Source organism: Chelon labrosus (genome assembly GCF_963514085.1).
Source record: "Chelon labrosus genome assembly, chromosome: 23".
Taxonomy (NCBI): Eukaryota; Metazoa; Chordata; class Actinopteri; order Mugiliformes; family Mugilidae; genus Chelon; species Chelon labrosus.
This window is the reverse complement of record NC_140356.1, coordinates 1699701-1722174: the sequence shown is the minus strand read 5'-3', so window position 1 is coordinate 1722174 and position 22474 is coordinate 1699701. Positions and strand designations below refer to the sequence as shown.

The 22474-nt window shown below is 40.5% G+C and overlaps 1 protein-coding gene across 4 annotated transcripts in view; it reads left to right on the top strand.

Annotated features, from left to right (window-relative positions):
* Nucleotides 1-22474, top strand: part of ipo8 (importin 8) — a gene marked incomplete at its 3' end in the record, with an annotated part of 39635 nt that overhangs the window by 7161 nt on the left and 10000 nt on the right. The window contains exons 10-18 of one of the 4 annotated variants that reach the window (XM_084573186.1): nucleotides 439-538; nucleotides 864-940; nucleotides 3054-3170; nucleotides 3276-3365; nucleotides 5604-5630; nucleotides 5772-5937; nucleotides 7860-8020; nucleotides 8261-8386; nucleotides 8487-8553. In XM_084573186.1, coding sequence (XP_084429312.1) covers nucleotides 439-538; nucleotides 864-940; nucleotides 3054-3170; nucleotides 3276-3365; nucleotides 5604-5630; nucleotides 5772-5937; nucleotides 7860-8020; nucleotides 8261-8386; nucleotides 8487-8553 — 931 coding nt within the window. Of the gene's footprint in view, nucleotides 1-438; nucleotides 539-863; nucleotides 941-3053; nucleotides 3171-3275; nucleotides 3366-5603; nucleotides 5631-5771; nucleotides 5938-7859; nucleotides 8021-8260; nucleotides 8387-8486; nucleotides 8563-22474 lie in introns of all 4 variants that reach the window. The other 3 variants (XM_084573185.1, XM_084573188.1, XM_084573187.1) reach the window with 3 other exon arrangements.

Here is a 22474-nt window from a genome sequence, read left to right as displayed (position 1 = left end):
ACCGCTCTGTAAAGCGGTCCTGTAAGAACTGGCTCTGCGTGGCTCCACTCTCGGACCGTACTGCGCAGACTCTGGCTCCAAACTCTCAAGATTGCGGCACCCCTATCCCCAGGAAAATAGGGCCAGTTTGGAAGGAAGTGAGGATGTGTTGTCCATATTTATATACAGTCTATAATCTAGACACAATACCTTCTCACTACAATACAACAGTTGGTAGCAGATTAAAAGCTGATCTTACAGTTTCCTACACTGATCAAATCTTCATAATGTCAGCCCTCTGGTGGTGGTGATATATTATGGACTTTAAGATGAATTGAAAAGCTTCCTCCATCACCAGTCTTCTCCCCCTTGCTGCAGATTGTCGATTTAAAGCCGGTATCATTTTCTTCCTGAGAACTTCTTAATTCCCTTAAGGTTAAGGACCTTTGTCTCTTACAGACCATGTGCCAGGAGGTCGTCTTCCCTCTTATGTGCTACAAAGATGAGGATGAAAAGCTGTGGCAGGAAGACCCCTACGAGTACATCCGCATGAAATTCAGTGAGTGTTCAAACTTCCTGGTGCGATAAGACACCTTTAAAAGTTTGCCAGATCTTTCATTCTGCATATCCGTTGTCTTCTACCAAGTGTCTCTGCTGGCAGACCAAGTTATTGCTGCATTTCACATTATCATGTACATTATTAGAGTACAGGAAACTTCCTGGAAAGTCAGTGGCCTTTTGTTCTTGAACTTTCACTTGATTGCAGTTGACCATTCCGCTGCATTGTGCGTGGAGCAGTGGAGGAAGGATGTCTACCATGTTCTCGCACGCGTTGCTTGATTGCATTGTTTCTGTGAGTGTGCATGTGCGTGTTTGTGTTGCAGATCTCTACGATGACCACGCCCTCCCAGCCACGGCTGCCCAAAGCCTCCTGTGCAAAGCCGCTCGCAAGAGGAAGGAGGTGAGGAGGATCTTAGCACACACACTCAGAGGAAATGCATGTGCTTATACACAACTTGTGGCCTGCTTTGCCTGGGGTTATCCATTTTATGATAATTTATACTTTTGTTCCACCGTTCAGTCCATTTAATGCTAGACTTCTTTAGTTTTAATACATATACAGTACTTGTAGATTTCATTTAAAGCTGAATTCATATTTATTATACTAACTGTGGTGTGAATGGTGTCACTTTTCACGATAAACCCACAGAAAATGATCACCTGCTCCACAGTTCCACTCATCTCTGTGAGCTGTTTACACTGCTTTTTTAGAGACTGTAAAAGCATAGTGAACATTTGGTACAGGTTGCCAGAAATATGACCTCAGATGAATTGTAGTGTTGCTCTGTGTCTACTTGACATCAACAGATTTAGCTTCAAAGAACCAGTTCAGACCTTGCATTAAGATTCGATCTGGGCTACCCGATCTCTAGTGACCAGCTTTCGGTATGTGTGTTCAGACCTGGCATTAACATGCGTCTTTAAATGCGTCTCCAGAGCCGATCTCAGTTTCGCACTCTGTATACAAATAACCTGACGTCATCTGGGGCGCAGTAGAATATTTTAACAGCTACTGTCTCTAATGGATCTATACCACTGCTCCAGAACCGAGAACAGCGACTCAGGACTGCGTTCATACTACCAAAGGAATGCGGACACATGCCACCCAGACCACCTCAAAATGTGGTCAGAGATCGGATCGATCTCAGGGCGTCCTGGGGGTGTTCACACCTGTCTTTCACGTGATTGGACCAGCCAGATTGGATCTTAATGCAAGGTCTGAACAGGCCCTAAGTAAGAGGTGGTTTATGAGGTGAAGCTGACTTGCACTCAACACAAGTTAAGTCAACACAAGTTGATTATTTTTATATATTATTATATAAATTATTAAGTTAAGTTGAGATTTCACCTGCAGTCTGTCTAGAAATGACTACATCCTTCACAAAGTTGAACCATTCCAACAATTGATCCGTAGTCATTAAAACAAGACATGAATCATCAGAAAGCTTTAACTAACTCAATTAAGATAATTCCGGACAGTCATGTTAAATGATTAGGAGGGGAAGGTGGACTGACAGAGAGCTGATGATAGTTGTGATTATCTTATAATCTGATACAAAGACTGCATAGTCAACAAAGGTGAAGACGCTCTATCGTCCAACTGTGTTCAGCGTTCGAGGCTACACAACGAACGATGAGTTGTCAATATTCTTTGGCAAGATCTGGCATTAAGCAGATGTTACGTAAGCTTTCATTTTGGCAGCATTAAATCCAAAAACACCCCACAAAACTGAGCTGTACCAAAGTCCCGCATCCAACATTAGATTTGAAAGTAATCAAAAGGTTGTGTTTGGTGTGTTTTCCTAAACACTTTTTTGTAGCTTGATGGAAAAAATTATGAGGCCAGGGAAAGAGGACAGGCAGAGCACTTTGCTAAGCTTATCTAATTATGCAACTTCCGTGGTGAAACGTTCCAGAGATGAGCTAACAAAAGTGAATCTTATTTATAGCTCACGTTTTTTTTAAATTTTTATTTAAACCCATGTTACAAAGTGCTTAATTCGAAGCAGATTTAATAACGGTAATGTAACATTCATGATCTGTCTGTGGGTTGCATTGCATATGTTGCATATTAGCAACAGTCACGTTGGTCATTTGTTTTTGTAAACAGCCTGATGATGTATTGTTTTGAGTGTACCTAGTAAGGAATGGTCGGTTGGGATTGTCTCCCTTTCTTTCATAAAGTATGGGCCAAAGCATCCTCTGCTAAAGCAGAAAAGAAAAGAGGCAGTGGAGCATCTTTCCGTAGCATTTAGACAATTGGACTCTCTTCTTGGCTGGGACACTCCTGCAGAGTGTTCTTTCTCTGGGTCTTTTCATTCAGTTTGGAACCTGAACTGACCACAGGCATTGACTTGGTTCCAGCCTTGTTGTCTTTTCCCTCACATTCTCCATTAAAGCCATGAAACTTTAGTTAATAATTTATTTTACATTTTTCATATTTTACACAAAGATTCAAACTCTGCATCAGCCTTTTCCAGGTGTGACTTGTAACACACGCACTCTCTTGGCAGGTTCTTCCTCAGATGATGGAGTTCTGCCACCAGATCTTGATGGACCCCTCTGCTGATCCCCGCAGGAAGGACGGAGCGCTGCATTGCATTGGAGCTCTGGCTGAGCTCTTACTGAAGGTGCACAGAATTTGCAGATAGCTGAATATAACCCTTAATGGGGGGTATTAATGTGTTTTAATCACATTTGGGATTTGCTGTGTTTCTGTGCCTCTTACCCAACAGAAGCGCATGTACAGGGAGCAGATGGAGCTGATGCTGCAAAACTATGTCTTCCCTTTGCTTAACTCTCCTATGGGCTACCTGAGAGCCAGGGTGAGTCACCCACTTTTCACTCTTTCACATAGCTAAACTCTTTGACTCAACGGTTGGCCAGTTGCTGTTGTTGGGTTTTTGTGTCTAGTCCCACAATGTTGGCACTACTCGCACCGCTAGTGGCTACTTTTCAGCCGATCAACAGTGCGTCAGTGGGAGAGATCTCTCTGCCGAGCCAACCAGTGCACAAGAAGAGACAAAAGTAAGCAAAACTACAAAGTTTAAATGGCAAACAGAAGCCTCTTTTCATTTGAATCTTCTAATCTGCATATTCAAATACTGAATCGGCCTGGTATGAAGAGTTATTTCCTTTCACGCAAGATCAGAACGTACTACATGTGCCAGTTAGCGGCTGGTTGGAGTCTTTGCAGCCTGTTCAAGTGCAACTTTTTGGTCCAGGCACCGAGGCAACGTCACAGTCATCCTTTGTTGCTGGTAGTTCTTTGATGCGGCGTGTTCAGGCCTTTAGAGAACAGAGTCAGCCTGGCACCCCTGGGCAGATGGATTTGAATTTGGATGAAGTGAAAAGAAGAAAGCCGAATCTCTGTAGCAAGCAGACATTAAACATTATTCACAGTTGCGGTTTATTGTACAAGCCTTAAAAGGAGAAAAGAAAAAGAAATGACACTCGCCAAAAGTAATTATGCCAAGAGAAAAACTTTGATCACCATCCTTATAAAGCCTCAGGACTTCATCAACTTGTTAACTGGCTCATTAGCACTCAACAACCATGGACTCCACCTCCACTTTCCACCTACAAGCAACTGACTGAAGATCTACAATGGAGATAATGGATGTCTGAAAGCATAGGAATGCTATAAAAAGCTTGCTGTCCCTTACGTCATGAAGGTGGATTTAACACTTTGGTATGACTGTAGAGCTGCAGGAGGGTTTGGCTGACCCAGTAGTGGTGCTCAACAGGGTTGACATGGAAAAGTCCAAACGTCATCAGCTGGAAACCTTGCCTGTCACCTTTTATATTCATGCTAGGGTTAGGGTTCTGCATTTGCCCAAAACAAATGATTTGCCTATTCAAATCTCATTTTCACACCTTAGTGGGTAGAGAGTGTTCTTAAAAGTTGTGAGAGTTTCACTGTGTGAGACATGGGGGCAAGCATGAAATTTCAAATTTTAAATTTGTCTTTCAACTGCTCCTAATCATCGAGACACTTACGTGATATGACTGAGTTGATCTCCTACGGCGTCGTTACCATTCAGCTGCCTTCAGTCCTTAAAGTCAGCTGACATTTCCGCTGCTTTCGTGGCCCGCACATTGATTGACGTTGGAGCTGACAAGAGCAACTACTTTCAGAGTGAAATGCAAATTGTTTAGTGAAGTTTCTGTGAGGATCGTACGGCTGGTGTGGCTCTGTGGGTCATGCAAACTGTGCACTCTCCAACTACATTGTATTGACACCGTGGCAACCAATGCAAGCAGCCGGCAGATTTCTAAGAAAATCTTTTTTACACAAATCAGCCACCTGCAAAGGCTGGCTTATTTCTTTGTCCTCTCAAAACCAAATTTTGCATGACGCATTGAGGCAGCCGTGCAATTTGGACCTACTTTGAATTCAGTGTCTTGCTCAAGTACACTAAAGCATGTGGAGTTGCCAGGGAGTGGCTCCTACACTGAATTCGACACTGCAGTTTTTAATCCTTGACACAGGGAACATTTCTTTCTAGCTCTCTTTATTCATTTCTTTTAACAACTGTAAACAACTGTATGACAATAACCTCACTTTGGAGGTCTCCAAAATGTCTCTGAAAATGTGCACCATCAGCAAAGGAGTAAGATTTTAAGACGGCTTCTTTTAGGCATTTACTGAAGTCAGTTACTGTTTGTGTTAAAAGTCAGTGTAGCTGCTACCATTGCAAAATCTCAGATAGTATTAGTAGTAGAAGTAAAAGTATATTTTTTTAAAATTACTTTGAACATTTTTGACTCTTGTTTTAAACTGTGAACATAAGTTCTCCTAAAATGGCATGAATCATATCATAAGAATAAGTAACAAATCTGCATGTGAGGTTGCATTGAAGTAGCTGCAGTGTTTTCAGCAGATGGCGCCACACTACTGCTAAATAGTCCTGACTTCTTGCTGAAGCCTGAAGCCATGCTATATGCAAGAAACATACAGTATGCTGCAGTTTGTATTGTTTCTGTTGCTAAAATGTTCATGGAGGAATTGTTTTTATCTATTACTTTAATTCTATATATATATTTTGCTCCCCTCCGTACAGTCCTGCTGGGTGGTCCATTCAGTAAATGTGAGTCCAGCACTGCAAATATAATATAGTTCACAATAACACACCTGGTGAGGTGAGGGATCTGAAAACGGTGCGGGTGCACTGAGGTGAAATGTGCTCAGGTCCAGTACAAACTTGTGCTTCTCTGCTGTGTTCCGGCAGTCGTGCTGGGTCCTGCACTGCTTCAGCCCGCTGCGTTTCCACGACGAGCTGGTGCTGAGGAATGCCGTGGAGTTGGTTAAGCAAGATCTGATAGACGACAAAGAGATGCCCGTCAAGGTGGAGGCCGCCATTGCGCTGCAGACGCTCGTCAGCAACCAGGAACAAGGTCTGTGGGGAAACACTGGTTTTATATCACAGTGCTTTGAAATACTTTATCACCTCAGGCAGCTGATGAGAGTCCAACAACTTCACAACAGTGTTTCGAAAAAAGCATTTTCATTATGGATGGATCTGCTTCTGATTATTGTTTGATTCATCATGTAGTCTATATGATGTTACAAAAACATGTTAAAAGCCCTTTGTAGTTTTGCAGAATCCAATATAGTGTCTTCAGATGTAACCCTTGTAAGTCTGAATACTCCTAAATATTTAGTTTACATATTATACACACTTCATATGGGCTAAGAAAAGCAGGACATCCTCTATTTTGATGTGGCTTGATGTGGCTTCACTAGACATTATAGAGGCAAAGCAAGGGAAAGCATTTACAGTGCTGTTCAATCCCCATAACACTGACCAAATGCCGACGTGTCCTTGAGCAAGACACTGAACCCTAGTTGCTCCCAGTGCTTCGAGTGTGAATTTATGCTTGTGTGAACCATAGACTGTAAATAAAGATGGATGGTGGAACAGCTCCTCACAAGTGAAGCTAAAGCAAGTAGAGCTCCCCCTGGTGACTGGCTGCAGTATAGGTCATAAGCTCCACCTCCTTCATGTTAGTGGATGACACTTGGGCAAACACTAAAATACATGCCAAATAATTATTTTTTTAAGGATGGTTTCTGTCATTTTGGGTAGTTCATATAATGCTGATGCATGTTCAAATGTCAATTTTTCTGATAAGTTACATTTTAGTTAGTTATTTGGGTCCAAACTCACAAGATGGCGCCACCTGTGCCCCCGGGAAACTAGCGTCAATTTGGCTGGCCAATGCAAGGAAATGGGGACGCATTGTCCATATTTATATACAGTCTATGGTGTGAACCAATGGGTAGATGTGAATTTTTGACTGTCCATTTACCAAGCCATTTATTGGACAGGTAATCTACGTATAAATGTGAGGTACAAATGGACATTTACAACCATTATACAACAGTTTTGGTGAACATGATATTAATGGCTGAAATGTTTTCAGAAGCCCTCAAGTTGGTTCAGCACTCTTTCTTTGTGCTCACAACTTGCTGTCCCAGCACAAGCGAGGAATGACTGCCACTCCTGCAGAGTGCTCTCACATTCCCGAGTTTTAGTAACAGCTGATGCAATATTACATCATTACCCATGTGTTTTATTCCTACCTGATGAAATCTGTTAGATTTTGCTGTATACTTGCATTCACAAAGTTTACTGTGGCTGTATTTAGTTATATATATACGTACCAGATCCTGACTCATGACTACCCACTTTGCAAAGCAGACATTCGATGAGTGAAATAACTTCATTCATCTTCACTGGATTGTTATACCCCATGTGTTATATGAACCTACAGACCTAAGTACAGTCTCTTCTTCAACCATGGCCGTGTACCAATAAAATAACATGTGCAATAAATCTGAAAATGTCAGTGATTAATTTGCACATGAAGTGAATTTTAGCCCTTATTTAGTTTCTTTTGTGGTTGTTGTTGTTGCTGATTATACTAATAACCTCCAGAGCTCCAAGCTCTTAGGCTGAGCCATTTGTGTCCTCCCCTGGTAAAATGGACCACATAACACAATATAATTCAAAATGATCAGGAGCTAATGAAGGTTGCTTTTTAACAAGGTTACATGGCGAATAATTGTAAATGTATTACCACAAATTACATTATTACCCAGACACAATTCATTTATGCCCTCTGATTTGCTGGCAGTGTTATCAGTTCTCAGCTCCGTCCTAAAATTGCTACTAGAATTCAGGAGAGAGAAGCAATTTTCTATATGTACTGTACATGTAGCAACGCTATATTTCTTTCTTTGTGAAGGGACTAAACGGCACCGTCTTCAAACCCTGTCCTTTGTTCCGTGTGTGTTTGTGTGTATGCGTGTGTAGCCAAGCTGTACATCAGGCCGTACATTCGGCCAGTCATGCAAGAGCTGCTGCATGTGGTCAAGGAGACGGAGAACGATGACTTGACCAATGTCATTCAGAAGATGATCTGCGAGTACAACCAGGAGGTGGCTGCCATCGCTGTGGACATGACGCAGAACCTGGTAGAAACACGCATGTTTCTTACATTTTTATTGTGCAGCAAGGCCCCAAAGTCTAGATTTTCTCGCCTGCTGTTGCGTAAAGAAATGCTTTTTGATGTATGTGTGAGATCTGTATTACTCATGTAGAAGACTTGGTTTAAGATTAAAGTAAGGTTAAGGCAAAGTTATGTTGTTCAGGAAATTGTGGGTCAATGCAATGTGTTCTGAAGACATGGAAACATGACTATGGGTGTTCGGCAGGCGGAGATCTTTACCAGGGTCCTTCAGAGTGAGGAGTACGAGGAGAATGAGGACAAGACTGTCATGGCTCTCGGCATCCTCAGCACCATCGACACCATCCTCACCGTCATGGAGGACCACAAGGAGGTCTCACACACACACATGCCCTCTCTAAAAGCATTTCAGCTATCTGCGTCAGTACTGAAATGCGATGTTTGATGCTTCGTTTTTTTTCCTCACCTTTCAGATCACTCAGCAGCTGGAGGGGATCTGTTTGCAGGTGATCGGCCTGGTCTTGCAGAAGCCCATCATAGGTATGGCAGGTGTGTGTGCACGGGAAATCCAGTGTTTTTTAACACATAACACACACACACACTCAGATACCTGTTGTCCCCACTCACTTTGTCCCCAAATACACAGAACTGTTAAATATTACATCTCAGGTTTGTCATAAGAACTAATTTGCATCTGGTTGTTTAGTTTAATCCTGGTCCTTTTCCTCCGAAATGCATGTATGCATTTGAAATCAAAGTCAACATCATAACACAGCTGTAGTCCTGTGAGTGCTTGCTGCCATCATGGCAAGAGCCAAAAGATCCATATCTGGTGACAGAAGGGGGTGTCTTAGAACTGTTTCTGAGTGGAGCTACGGTAGCAGTGGGCTACTTTTTGGTAGTTCGCATTCCTAGTAAGGCTGTCGGTAACAGTTTCTGCCTAAACTTGCTGAGTGCTTTCATTCATAATTCCAACAGTGCATCATTATTTACCCCACTTTGAAGTACTTGCAAGGGCAAACCGTAAGCACATGGAGGCAACGGTCAATGAACACTAGGCATGTTATCACTATGCCTCAAGAGTTCCTGCCACAGCAAGTCCAGCCACCCCTGGTTCCATTTAACCAGGCTGGTGTTATTCTTTTATTTTCACAAACATTATGTATTTCATATTTGTGTACAATGTCAAAACATCAGACCCCGTTCTTAACTCTAATTTGACTCTCTCTCTCTAAGTATGTTGTGCTGCTTACTGGCTTTGTAGAGTAGAATCGCAGATAATACCACAGGATGCCAGACAGGAAATATGGTCTTGTATTAAGTTACAGTGCCTATGAAAAGTATTCACCACCTTTAATGTTTTCCCCATTTATAAATGGAACCATGTTCAATACAGTTTTCTTTCTTGACATATATGCGATCACCGCACTGAGTTTATGTACATCAGGACACTGTAAGCTTAGTCCATTCTTCTTTGCGAAAGTGCTCAAGCTCTGTCTGGTTGCATTGAGATTGAGCGTGAACTGCCCTTTTTTTAAGTCCAGCCACAAATTCTCTGTTGGATTGAGGTCTCGGCTTCGACTTGGCCACTCCAAAATATTCACCTTGTCTTGAAACCATGTCGGTGTAACTTTCACTTTATGCCTCGGGTCATCGTCTTTCTGGAAAAGAAACCAGAGTTTTAGTTCTCTTGCAGACTGATTGTCCTGCAGGATTTCCCCGTATGTTGTTGTATTCATTTAACCCCCTACCTTGATAAGCCCTCCCATTGCCTGCGTGCAGAGAAGCCTCCTCACAGCATGATGATTCCACCGCCATGCTTCACAGCCGGGATGGTGTGTTTGCGGCGATGCTAGTCCATCTAGATCTATTCAGACCAAATAACCTTTTTTTCAGTTGTCCCTGGAGTCTTCCACATGCATTTGGATTAACTGTAGTCAGGATGGGATTTTTCTTTTCCACTTAAGCTTTGCCTAATGAAGAACCCTTGCAACAGTTGTATGCAGAGTTTCTTATAGTCACAGGTGTCTTGGTGGCCTGCCTCACCCAAAATGACGATGTGCCATGTTTGATCCATTTCTTAATGCTGAATTTAACTGAACTCCAGGGTATGTTCAGTGTCATGGACATTTAATTGCATCCTCCCCCTGACTTATTCTTTTCAACAGCCATGTCTCTGAGTTGCTTGGAGTGTTCGTTTGTCTCCGTGGTGTAATTATAGGCAGGGATACTGATTAACCGGTGAATGGACCTTCCAGACACAGATGTCTTTGTACTACAGCCACCTGAGACACATTTGCTGCACTCAGTCTCAATTGTGGGATGCTAGCACCAATTGGCTGAACCCGTTTAATTTGGTCAATCACTTATAACTGCGTGAATACTTCTGCAATCACACATATGTATATATAATATATATATTATATTGACACTATGTCCAGAACTAATATGGTCAGAACAGAGGTCTATTCTATTCTATTGTACTACTTTAAGTAATGAAAACACAGGTGTGTGTTTGCTCCAGAGGAAGACATCTAAGGATGTTTTAATTGCTAGAAACACCACTATCCTACAAGATAAACTGCCCTCACGTGCTTTTCCTTTGCTTTAACCATCTTTGTAATGATTTTTTTTTAGCATTTGAAGAGGTAAATGGATTCTACATTTTAATTTCTACTCAGTTGTGCGTCGCTCTTCAGTGGACTGTTGCTATGCCACTGCTGTGGCTTTCTATTCTTAATGTCCCCTTACTAGTGCCTGACACAAGGCAACAACACAGTGAAGATACAGAAAAAGCATAATGTTGTGTCATTGCGTGTTAGTGTACATGTGTTGTTTATTAGGGCGTTAAACATGTCATTGCATTCAGTCACATGATTTTCATTGTTAATGCGCTATTAATGCAAATTATTCACTTTTTTTATGATTTTATGGTTTATTTTGTTTTTAATACTCTTATCAGTGTTGTCTCAGACGTAACGCAATGAAGCATAGAACACATTCGTGAGTGTGTAAGAGAGAGATTGTAATCATGGTAACTGGAGCAGTTTGCCTTGCAATACATTGACTCCGGTTATGAATGGATTAACTGATAACCTCCCGCTGCCAGAATGGAAAGCTGCGTTCAGGCAGAGGCAGATAAAGCAGCGGGAGAGGGCCGTAATGAACAAAATGAAAGACAGAGAGGTCAAGCTCGTTTTTCTTCGGGAAATCTATACCACACACACACACACACACACACACACACACACACACACACACACACATTCTTGTACTTGCTGAATAGTAAGGACCAAGCAAAACAACCGACAAACTGAGGACCGGCATTTCTAGCCCACATATCAACACAAATGAAGTATTTCTGAACACTAGGTGGCACCTTTAAGCTATACATTCGCTCAGATTTTGAAAAAAGCATAGTTTCAGGAAAAAGTTTTTAACCATCACAGTGAGGACCGGTTTGTGTTTTTATTAACCCAAAGTATATCACTGTTTTGTTTAAGGATAATTTTATATTATATCACCTAGAATACCCCAAATATACCCCTTCCCTATTTAATGGTTTACAGGATGTCATATTTATCATCAAATATGAATTATTATGACCTGTAATGAACTGTTTACTTTTAAAATGGTAATTGGCGAACTGTGAAATAGGAATTGTTTTAGACACCAGACTACAGTAGAGCCCAACACGACTAATTCCATCTTAATAAATAAAGTCATTAATTTGAATTTCTGAATGTTTAATGCAAACAATATTTCGTGATTCTTGTATGATCAAACATACACCTTCCTGGAAAGAACAAAACCGGAAAGAAAAAAAATGTTGCAGTTGTCATTTGTAACAACAGTACAAACCAAATAGCAGCTATAAGCCGAACAGACCAGCTAGTGTTCTTTAAACAAGAGTGGAGCTATGGAAGAAACAACAACAAAACGAAACAACAAAAACAGACCTTTCTTCCTTTGTCTAAATTAAATTTCTCCCTCTCAAAATACACAAACACAACATAAGGCGAGATTACCTATTTATTGGTCCTGTTTAAAAGTTAAGCTTTCTCTTGATTTTAATTATTTCATTATAGACAAAATATTTAATATCCTTCCATGTTCGAGTGTGAAGGACTGGAGATTCCTTCCCGATACATAGTAGACAGTCAGTCTTTCCTGGCACCTTCTTCAGCGCAATGAATTTTGCCATCCCTCGCTGGACTGCATTCTTCTCGTCGTCAGTCCAGGGTCTCTTAACTTGGATTTTTTTATCTATAAAATCAGAAAATAAAGGTTCCATATAAATGGACAATAACAAATGCTAACAGACAAGACAGATTTTTATTCAAAGAATATTAAATTCAGAGCATCCTGTCACAAGCATGGCCCCACACACTGGATGTGTCCTAACACCACTGCATCAGCTGCGGAGACTTACAACCTTCCCTAATGTTTCCTTTGCACTAGTGCTACACCAAAAGTATCAACTCTAGCCAGGAAATGGTCTGACGACATCCATCAAATCAGCTAGTCCTCCAAGAAATCAAAAATGACTGCACCAATGCACTCTCCTTCTCACTTGAACTCACACTGTGAAACAGGTATGATCTGCTGACTGAACAAAAGGTGTAATAATAAAATTACAATTAGTGATCTGATAATTAAAAAGAACTGACAAAACAGATATTGTTAAGAGCACTCCTTGTGTATTCGTGTTGCTATCAGGATAGAAGATGGATTGTAGCAAGGACTGGCATATAGTCCATGACTTTTCCTTACTGTGTCTTTTTGATATTTTCTGAATCCTTGCAGGTAGTACATGAAGTACACAAGATTTCAGTGTTTACACAGCAGATTGTCACTGCAGTAATGAAGTCAGACTTAATTAATCACTTTTTGTTATGAATAATAATAATAACATAATGGTAATACATCGTATGGATCAAACTTCACAAATGTGAGGATTTTGTTTTTCTGCATGGTCAACTTTTACTCCTTTTCCTGATAAAAATTACCTTTTTTCAATAAAGGACTTGTAACAGCATTTTTATAGCATGCTATTAATACTTTTACTTAAGTAATGATGATGTTCAGTAACTCCTGCAACTACCACAAACATTTAAAAAACAAAACAAACAAACAAAAAAACTGTCAAACATCCTACTAATCAGGTAGCAACACTTAATGAAATTAACCTGTACCACAACACATAGTGCCTTTAATGCAGCCATCCAGTCCTAGTGACTTCTGCCTTGTCAGCAAGTGGCTGGCAACTGTACAGTCTTCAGAAAATTTACCTGGTGTCCCTCTTTTAGTTGCAGTTTTCTTTCCCTTCTTGGCAGAGGATTTTGTGGTAGTGATACTTTGTTCCTCTTCTTCTGAAAAATGACATTAATATAGTTAAAGTACTGAAGACTCAGATTTAAAACACTTGACTTGTTTATGTCACCTGGACTCACCTGAATCCTCGTGTTTAGTTGAGTTTTTTTTTCGCCTCTTGATAGGAGGTGGAGTGTTCATCATGGGCTGCTCCTTTCCATCTGACAAGAAAATATCAATGAAGTGAAACAGTAGTCTCTCATTCAGATCATATTATTTTTCATTTTAGTTCCTCTTAAGTTCTGTCATTTTTACTGTCACAATCAGCAGATGTGCCAGGTGGCTTATGGAATGTGGGACCACAGTACTACAGTAGATGCAATGCAAATGCAATGTATTACTGGCTATAATGGCAAAGCAGAGGGAACTTTTGTCGGCCTGTATTGCTGCTTATTCTATTATTATTATTTTTTTAAAATAAAGTATCTTTTCTTAAATACAGTGTTATATTTATGACCTCATTGCATGTTTTTAAATTGTTGCTGCCTGAAGTTTTACATTTGTAATAAATTATTTTAAATTAAAAACAAGTGTCCCAGATTAGACAATCCATTCTGAATTAAGATGATACAAGGAAGATAAATATATGTGCCATTTTCCCCTTGAGTACAGTACTTGAAAATTGAGAACATTTTGGGGATTTCAAAAATATATTAATTGTTGATATAGCCTATTGTATTGACATCATATATAAATATGGTACACAAGTCAGAATTGCAAAAAGTGTCCCATATTACACTAATCCACCCTACTTGTGTGGAATTATGGGACACAAAAGAGACTAATACAGTAATGTAATTCAATGATTTAGCCAAAGTAAATCACTGATTCTTGAGAAGTGGGACAAAACAGGTTGCAATTTTGAGAAAGTAAAACTGTATGCTAAGCAAAATGAAACTAGATGTATGCATCTACCATGTACTAGGCTACTTAAGTATAATAAAAATGTTTCTTTTGACAAAACTAGACCATTTTAATAATTAAAGAAAACATTTTAATCCATGTTATTGCATTCAGTAATACACAGGATAAAATGTTATAATCCCTTGTGCCAAAATCCCAGGCAAAACACATTTAGAGGCCCTGTTCAGCTAAGAGACCCTACCAAACCTATGGTCATATAATATGACAATTAACCTATAATCTACATAAACTAAGTAAAAGCTGCTGGCTTGTATGGCCCGCTCAGCAGCTAACCATAGCTACCACGTAACAAGAAGACAACAGCAGTATGCAGCATGTCATTGGGGTTTTCAAGTGGGCACCTCCCTTCACCGATGTTTCGTTAAGTTAGGCCCACGACACCTCGAGAAGGCTTAACAGTGACTTCCAGCGTCCTGGAGTCTCCCCCCTCCACACCGCCACTGCACAACCCTGTTTCCCTCACCATTCGATGTCTATCAACAGCTAATATAGTAGCTAATAACCACGAGCCAAACAAACAAATCTACCATGATTCGCCCCGTTGATGCAGACTGAACCACGAGCCAAACAAACAAATCTACCATGATTCGCCCCGTTGATGCAGACTGAACCACGTAACAAACAAGCAAATCTACCATGATTCGCCCCGTTGATGCGGACTGAACCACGTAACAAACAAACAAATCTACCGTGATTCGCCCCGTTGATGCGGACTGAAACACGTAACAAACAAACAAATCTACCGTGATTCGCCCCGTTGATGCAGACTGAACCACGAGCCAAACAAAAAAATCTACCATGATTCGCCCCGTTGATGCAGACTGAACCACGAGCCAAACAAACAAATCTACCGTGATTCGCCCCGTTGATGCGGACTGAACCACGTAACAAACAAACAAATCTACCATGATTCGCCCCGTTGATGCAGACTGAACCACGAGCCAAACAAACAAATCTACCATGATTCGCCCCGTTGATGCGGACTGAACCACGAGCCAAACAAACAAATCTACCGTGATTCGCCCCGTTGATGCGGACTGAACCACGTAACAAACAAGCAAATCTACCGTGATTCGCCCCGTTGCTGCGGGCCGAAAACACGTAACAAACAAATCACGTAACAAACAAATCGACCGTGGCCTACATGCGGCCATCCTTACCTTAGCTAGTTCCCCAGCTAGCATGCTTCCTGCGCACCCATAACCAGTCGCTCGCTCTCTCTGCTGCCCGGGACATGTTGCTAACCGCAGTCCTCTGGCAACTTCTCCGTATGCCCAGCTCACTCAGCAGAGCAATCACCGACTTTGCCACAAATCCACGGCAACCCACTTCTACCGGGCGGACATAAGCCTTCCATCCATTCTGCTCTGCATCTGCTGCTAACTCTGCATACTTAGCTCTTTTTCGCTCATTAGCCTCCTCAACTCCATCTTCCCACGGGACAGTCAGCTCTATGAAATACACTACTTTCTCTGGCTCAGACCACAACAGCAGATCTGGCCGTAGTCGAGTGCTAACTATCTCAGCTGGAATAACCAGTTGTCCATTTAAATCCGCTCTCATCTGCCAGGCTCCTCCTACTCTTAGCTGTCCCGTGTTATGCCTGATGCCTGATAGTCTAGCCTTTTCTCCCTCCCGTACAAACTGAATACATCTATTCTCTCTGTTAACGGCCATGGAATTTAAATTCACCGGTTTTTCCTCAATTGCAGCTGCTAAACATTTCAGTACCTGATTGTGACGCCAGGTATAACATCCTTGGGAAAGACTAACCTTACAACCTGTCAGAATATGTCTAAGCGTGCATACACAAGTGCACAGTGGACAGGCATTATCTTCACCTACCCACTGGTTTAGGTTCTGGGGAGTTGGCAGCACATCATAAGTAGCCCCACATGAATGATTGGACCAACAGTACGTGTCACAGTTTTGATATAATGATAATTAAATGAAACTGAAGTTGTGTTGAAAACATTCTATTATTAATCCCTCATAACACCTGCACTTGAAAATACTCTCATTTTTAAACTTACTAGCAGATACAACTGCTGGACATGTTTGTCCCGTTTCTTAAGAACCAGTGCAATGTAGCTTTTACCCAGGCCACCATGTCAGTTATCTGAAGCTTTTCACACTTTTCCTCTTAGCTGGAGGTCTTCTAGTGGTCTGTTGTTGCTTTTCTATAAAAGTTTTAGTGGTGTGAAAGGACTGATATCTGCAACTGTGTACAGAACGCAGACTGAGAACATTTGTGTTAACACCTGAACTTACCCACATCATGTTCACTTTCCTCATCAGTATCACGGTCATCACGTTTAGTAGTACCTTGCTGCTTCTTTCCACCTTTCCTCCTTTCAGGTGGATGTGGTGACTTTTCTTTGGTCCCTAGGTCCATAGCTTCTAGTTCCTCATGTTCACTAGATGATTGGCGACAGTGATCTTTCTCTGGGATTCTGTGCCCGGATGACTTCTTCTCCTTCTCTGAAAGTGCCTCACTGTCACTGCTTGATGGTGTTGATGAGGGCTGGTATTCTTCACCAGATCCACTGTTACTGAATAAGTCTTCATCTTCATCTTGTGCATTTGATGAGGATGAGTGTTTGTTAGATCCATAGTGGAAGGATAACAACTTTTCAGACGACTCTGACTTTGAAGTTCCAGCTTTCAGAGGGGGAATCTCATGATCTGTGGTTAATGACTCTGGTCCAGCAGACACAGACTGGCAACTGGCTCCTTCTACAAGGAGCCCATCATGGTTATGTGTTGAGGTGGGCTGGTCACTGATGGATCCACTGAGGGTACTTGAGTCCCTCTCAAAAGGCAAATCCATCTTGGAGAACAGATGGAAAGGAAAATTTGAGAAAAACATATTATTCACTCAGAGGAATTAATATAAATGACCCACAGGCCTGCTGAAATATTGCCTTTAAAACAGTAAAAACTAACACACAATTATTTAATTTTTCTGAGATCATCATGTTAATTACTGCTACATCATCAACACCTCATAAGTACCCAGCCCAGTGTGTGTCATAGTGTAAAGACAGTCGCTGGCTGTCACTCATGCAAGCATGTTAGCAACACTGCAACCAGGATAGGACAGAGCTGGTTGATCACAGTATAGGAGTGATTTAATAATCTACTCTGATGTGATCATAAACCAGGAGATCAATTAAATCAGCCTACGGTGTTTCTGAATAGCTGCAATATTTTATCTTACTGTAACCACAATATTGTAAATTAAATTAAACAATATTGTCATTAAATTAAATAGGATACTATGAAGTCCTATAAGCAATAGGACTTCATAGTATCCTATTTAATCCTATCCTATTTAAATATTTTCTATTATTTACACATGGTATGGCGTAGATGGCAGGTCTAGGTATCAGTGAAATATAATACAGTTTTAAGTAAAATACCTTTGCATCAGATTGGTTTATTTTCTTCATTACTACATTGTTGGACCAATGGTTATAATGATAGGACACTACAATTTAAGCAATGTGAAATGAAAATGGAATCAACTGTTAAATGCAGAGTAGCATCATCCCCACAAATCTAAAAGTTTTTCACAGTGCAACAGGGGGCATTTTTTCTGTTTATGCAGAGTTTATGCAGGCATCACCAAATTAAATGTAACAGTTTTAATATCGTTTCAAGACCAAACACATTTGTTCTACAAGAGATTGTAATGTTGAACAGCACATCAACCTCAGAAATGCAAAGTGATCTGTTGTTTATGTTTACATCTCACTTCATACACTGCTGTTATCATGTGTAGTGCATTCATGCAACGCCTTCACCATGAGTCGAGAGACTCAGAGACTTCGATGAGGCTGTTATTACATATCCTGATAATCCACTGTGATAATGAGATTAATTTAAACATAAACAGTAATTTTACCGTAATACCAGTAACCGTTACATCCCTAGTTAAATAACTGACTCATTTTCTCCACCCCTATACCAAACCTTAGGGAATACATGCAATTTGGATTTCTAACTTTGTAAAACTTTCTAATCACATTTGCATTGTCTCTGAATGTGTTTTTGCCCGTCCATAACAGTTAGTAAAGCATAAACCTAAAATAAATAATAAAACAGCATCAGCAAAAGTGAAATATAGCCTCTAGCATTTATATATAGCATGTAGCATTTATATATAGCATGCAGCATTTATATATAGCATGTTGCATTATTATTAATGTGAGCAGAACATTTCTTACCTGAGCAATGGTGTATGTCGAGTGCCTCGCCTCACATTTCTTGTGGTGAGTCCTTAAAATGTCTAAACGCCTTTTAAATCTCTCCATCCATGCCTCTGTATCATGCCTACATGCAGCTGCACCCTCTCTGCCAGCGAACTCTTCACCTGGCGCACGGAGCGCTCTGATTGGCTGCTGTTGATGGGTCGTTAATTAGCGGAGGCCCCCCAGTCTGCTTCTGCTTCTGCAGCACCTCTCTAAAACTCTGTTAACCCTTTCAGTATTCTGCCTTTCTGAAGAAGGTTGACCCTAAAACATTAATATATTTTCACATAGTTCAAACAACTAGATAAAGTCAACTGAATTAAAACAAAGTGCGTACTCAAAAAACACTCATACACATTTTTTGTATATTCATAAATATGAATATAAATATAATCTTTTTTTTCTGTTTTACTTCTCAGCTATAAATGGGTCAGTGACAAATAAGTATTTGTATGTATGTCCAAATCAAAAATATGCTTTAAACTTGTTAAAACAACATGTTAGATGTTTGTTTAAATGTATAGTTTGCATTTCTGTTGGTGTCATAGTATTTTATATGACATTTCTAACATTTTTAACCAATTAAAGAATCACAGTGCCATTAAATTGTCAATTCTCCAACCTGCCTATGATTCCTCTTACATTTTCAAACTGTCATGTAACATCATCAGTTTGTATCATAAGATTCCACATGTACGCTTTAATCAGATATGTGTATCTATGACAGATGTATGTTTATCTTGCTGTTCTCTTCTCTTCTCTCTTTGCTGTTCTCTTCTCTCTTTCTTCTGTCTGTACCCGGCTGGCCTTAGGCAGATGGGTCCCTCCATATGAGCTGGGTTCTGCTCAAGGTTTCTTCCTGTTAAAAGGGAGATTTTTCTTGCCACCGTTGCCTTCAGGCTTGCTCTGGGGGTTTCAGGCCGGGTTTTTGTAAAGCGTCTTGAGACGCTAACATTCAGAGACAATTTGTATTGTTATTGACGCTATATAAATAAAATTGAATTGAATTGAAATGGTGTAACCACAAAAGCATGGTTTAAAATAGCAAGTATTAAATAATTCACCCTCCTAGAAGTTATGCAAGTGTACTGATGAAAATAAGTTATTTATTATGAAATATCATCTCAAAGTATATTTAAAATATCTTATTTCTGCCGTAGACATTAATGTTTTCTCTCTATTCTTGGGTCAGTTTTAAATAACATTTTAAATTTCATTTTTACAGTGTAGTAGACTGCTAAAATCATATTCATAGTAACTTGATTTAGGTGTAATGATTTAGGTATTTTAATAAATGTGATGTACACCCTAAAGATTTTTAACATTTTTAACATAAAAAGGGCAGTATCTGAGGAACTGTCGATAGGAGACTGCATGGTGTTTCAGGGCAGTTGTATTGTAGTTGGAGTGGAGGTCTTTCAGAGAATGAAGAAGTACTCTTCTTTGGTGTTTTATTTTATTTTTTGTAATTGTGTCTTTCTTACCCGACAGCATGCGGCTATTCTCGTCTCTACAGAGAAAGCTGACAACCCTCTCCTTTTTCTCCTCTGCAATTTTTGTATCTCACACTTACTTCCTTTCCTTTCTTTGCTTTGAGCTTATCAACTTTCCATTGCAGCTTTTTTGCCTTCATTCTTTCACTCTTAAGTTCCTTCCTTATTTTGATGAGCTCAAACCTTAGCTTTCCCCTTTCCTTCAGCAGTGCTCTCTGTTTTCTGGTACTTTTCTGCACTGCCCTCACAGGAGTTGAGGATGCCTGTGGTCTCTCTAAACTTGGCTGCGCATAGTCATGATCAGCAACATCCACTATGGGCTCTGAAGGGCCATTAAGCTGCTCATCTGCTGTTGAATTCAGTGAGGGAGGAGTAAGGTTCAAAACTTCAGCAAGCACCCTTTTCTTCTCTCTGTACTGCTTCCACTTTTTAACACTTTAACTGTTCTGACCTGTATCTACAGTACTGACCTCTGACCTGTATCCACAGTACTGACCTCTGACCTGTAACTACAGTACTGACCTCTGACCTGTATCTACAGTACTGACCTCTGACCTGTATCTACAGTCATCACTCAATGATCAATCATGGTACTAAAACAGAAGTTTGACTTGGCAGACATGATTCCCCATGTGCATTCCCCCAAATATTCAGAACTGTGAAACTGACTATTTTGTGCCATCAAGTTCCTTTCCATACATATCAGTTATAAAAAAAATCTAAATTGATACTGTTTACATGTATATTTGTGTATCTTTAACTGTTCTGACCTGTATCTACAGTACTGACCTCTGACCTCTATCTACAGTACTGACCTCTGACCTCTGACATGCATCTACAGTACTGACTTCTGACCTCTGACATGTATCTACAGTACTGACTTCTGACCTGTATCTACAGTACTGACCTCTGACTTCTATCTACAGTACTGACCTCTGACCTGTATCTACAGTCCTGACTTCTGACTTCTATCTATAGTACTGACCTCTGACCTCTGACATGTATCTACAGTGCTGACCTCTGGCCTCTGACATGTATCTACAGTACTGACTTCTGACCTGTATCTAAAGTACTGACCTCTGACCTCTATCTACAGTACTGACCTCTGACCTGTATCTACAGTACTGACTTCTGATCTGTATCTACAGTACTGACTTCTGACCTGTATCTACAGTACTGACCTCTGACCTGTGACATGTATCTACAGTACTGACCTCTGACCTCTGACATGTATCTACAGTACTGACTTCTGACCTGTATCTACAGTACTGACTTCTGACCTGTATCTACAGTACTGACTTCTGACCTGTATCTACAGTACTGACCTCTGACTTCTATCTACAGTACTGACCTCTGACCTGTATCTACAGTCCTGACTTCTGACTTCTATCTACAGTACTGACCTCTGGCCTCTGACATGTATCTACAGTACTGACCTCTGGCCTCTGACATGTATCTACAGTACTGACTTCTGACCTGTATCTACAGTACTGACCTCTGACCTCTATCTACAGTACTGACTTCTGACCTGTATCTACAGTACTGACCTCTGACATGTATCTACAGTACTGACTTCTGACCTGTATCTACAGTACTGACCTCTGGCCTCTGACATGTATCTACAGTACTGACTTCTGACCTGTATCTACAGTACTGACCTCTGACCTCTATCTACAGTACTGACTTCTGACCTGTATCTACAGTCCTGACTTCTGACCTGTATCTACAGTACTGACCTCTGACTTCTATCTACAGTACTGACTTCTGACCTGTATCTACAGTACTGACCTCTGACCTCTATCTACAGTACTGACTTCTGACCTGTATCTACAGTCCTGACTTCTGACCTGTATCTACAGTACTGACCTCTGACTTCTATCTACAGTACTGACCTCTGACCTCTATCTACAGTACTGACCTCTGACCTCTGACATGTATCTACAGTACTGACATCTGACCTGTATCTACAGTACTGACCTCTGACCTGTATCTACAGGACTGACTTCTGACCTGTATCTACAGGACTGACCTCTGACCTGTATCTACAGTACTGACCTCTGACCTCTATCTACAGTACTGACCTCTGACCTCTATCTACAGTACTGACCTCTGACATGTATCTACAGTACTGACCTCTGACCTGTATCTACAGTCCTGACTTCTGACCTGTATCTACAGTATTGACCTTAAAAAATACTTGTTTAAAATTATGCCAATGTATTTCAGAGGCTGTTTAGAACATTATTACACATTTTTCGACAACTTATATTATTGGTGCTGCATTTTTATGGTTACACCATTTAGACAATTTTACCCTTATTCTCTCAATATTATCTCAAAACTTAATAAAATCAGGCATTTTAAGATAGGGGGCCAAAGAAAAAGATATTTTTGAGTAAATTATAACTTTATTGTGAA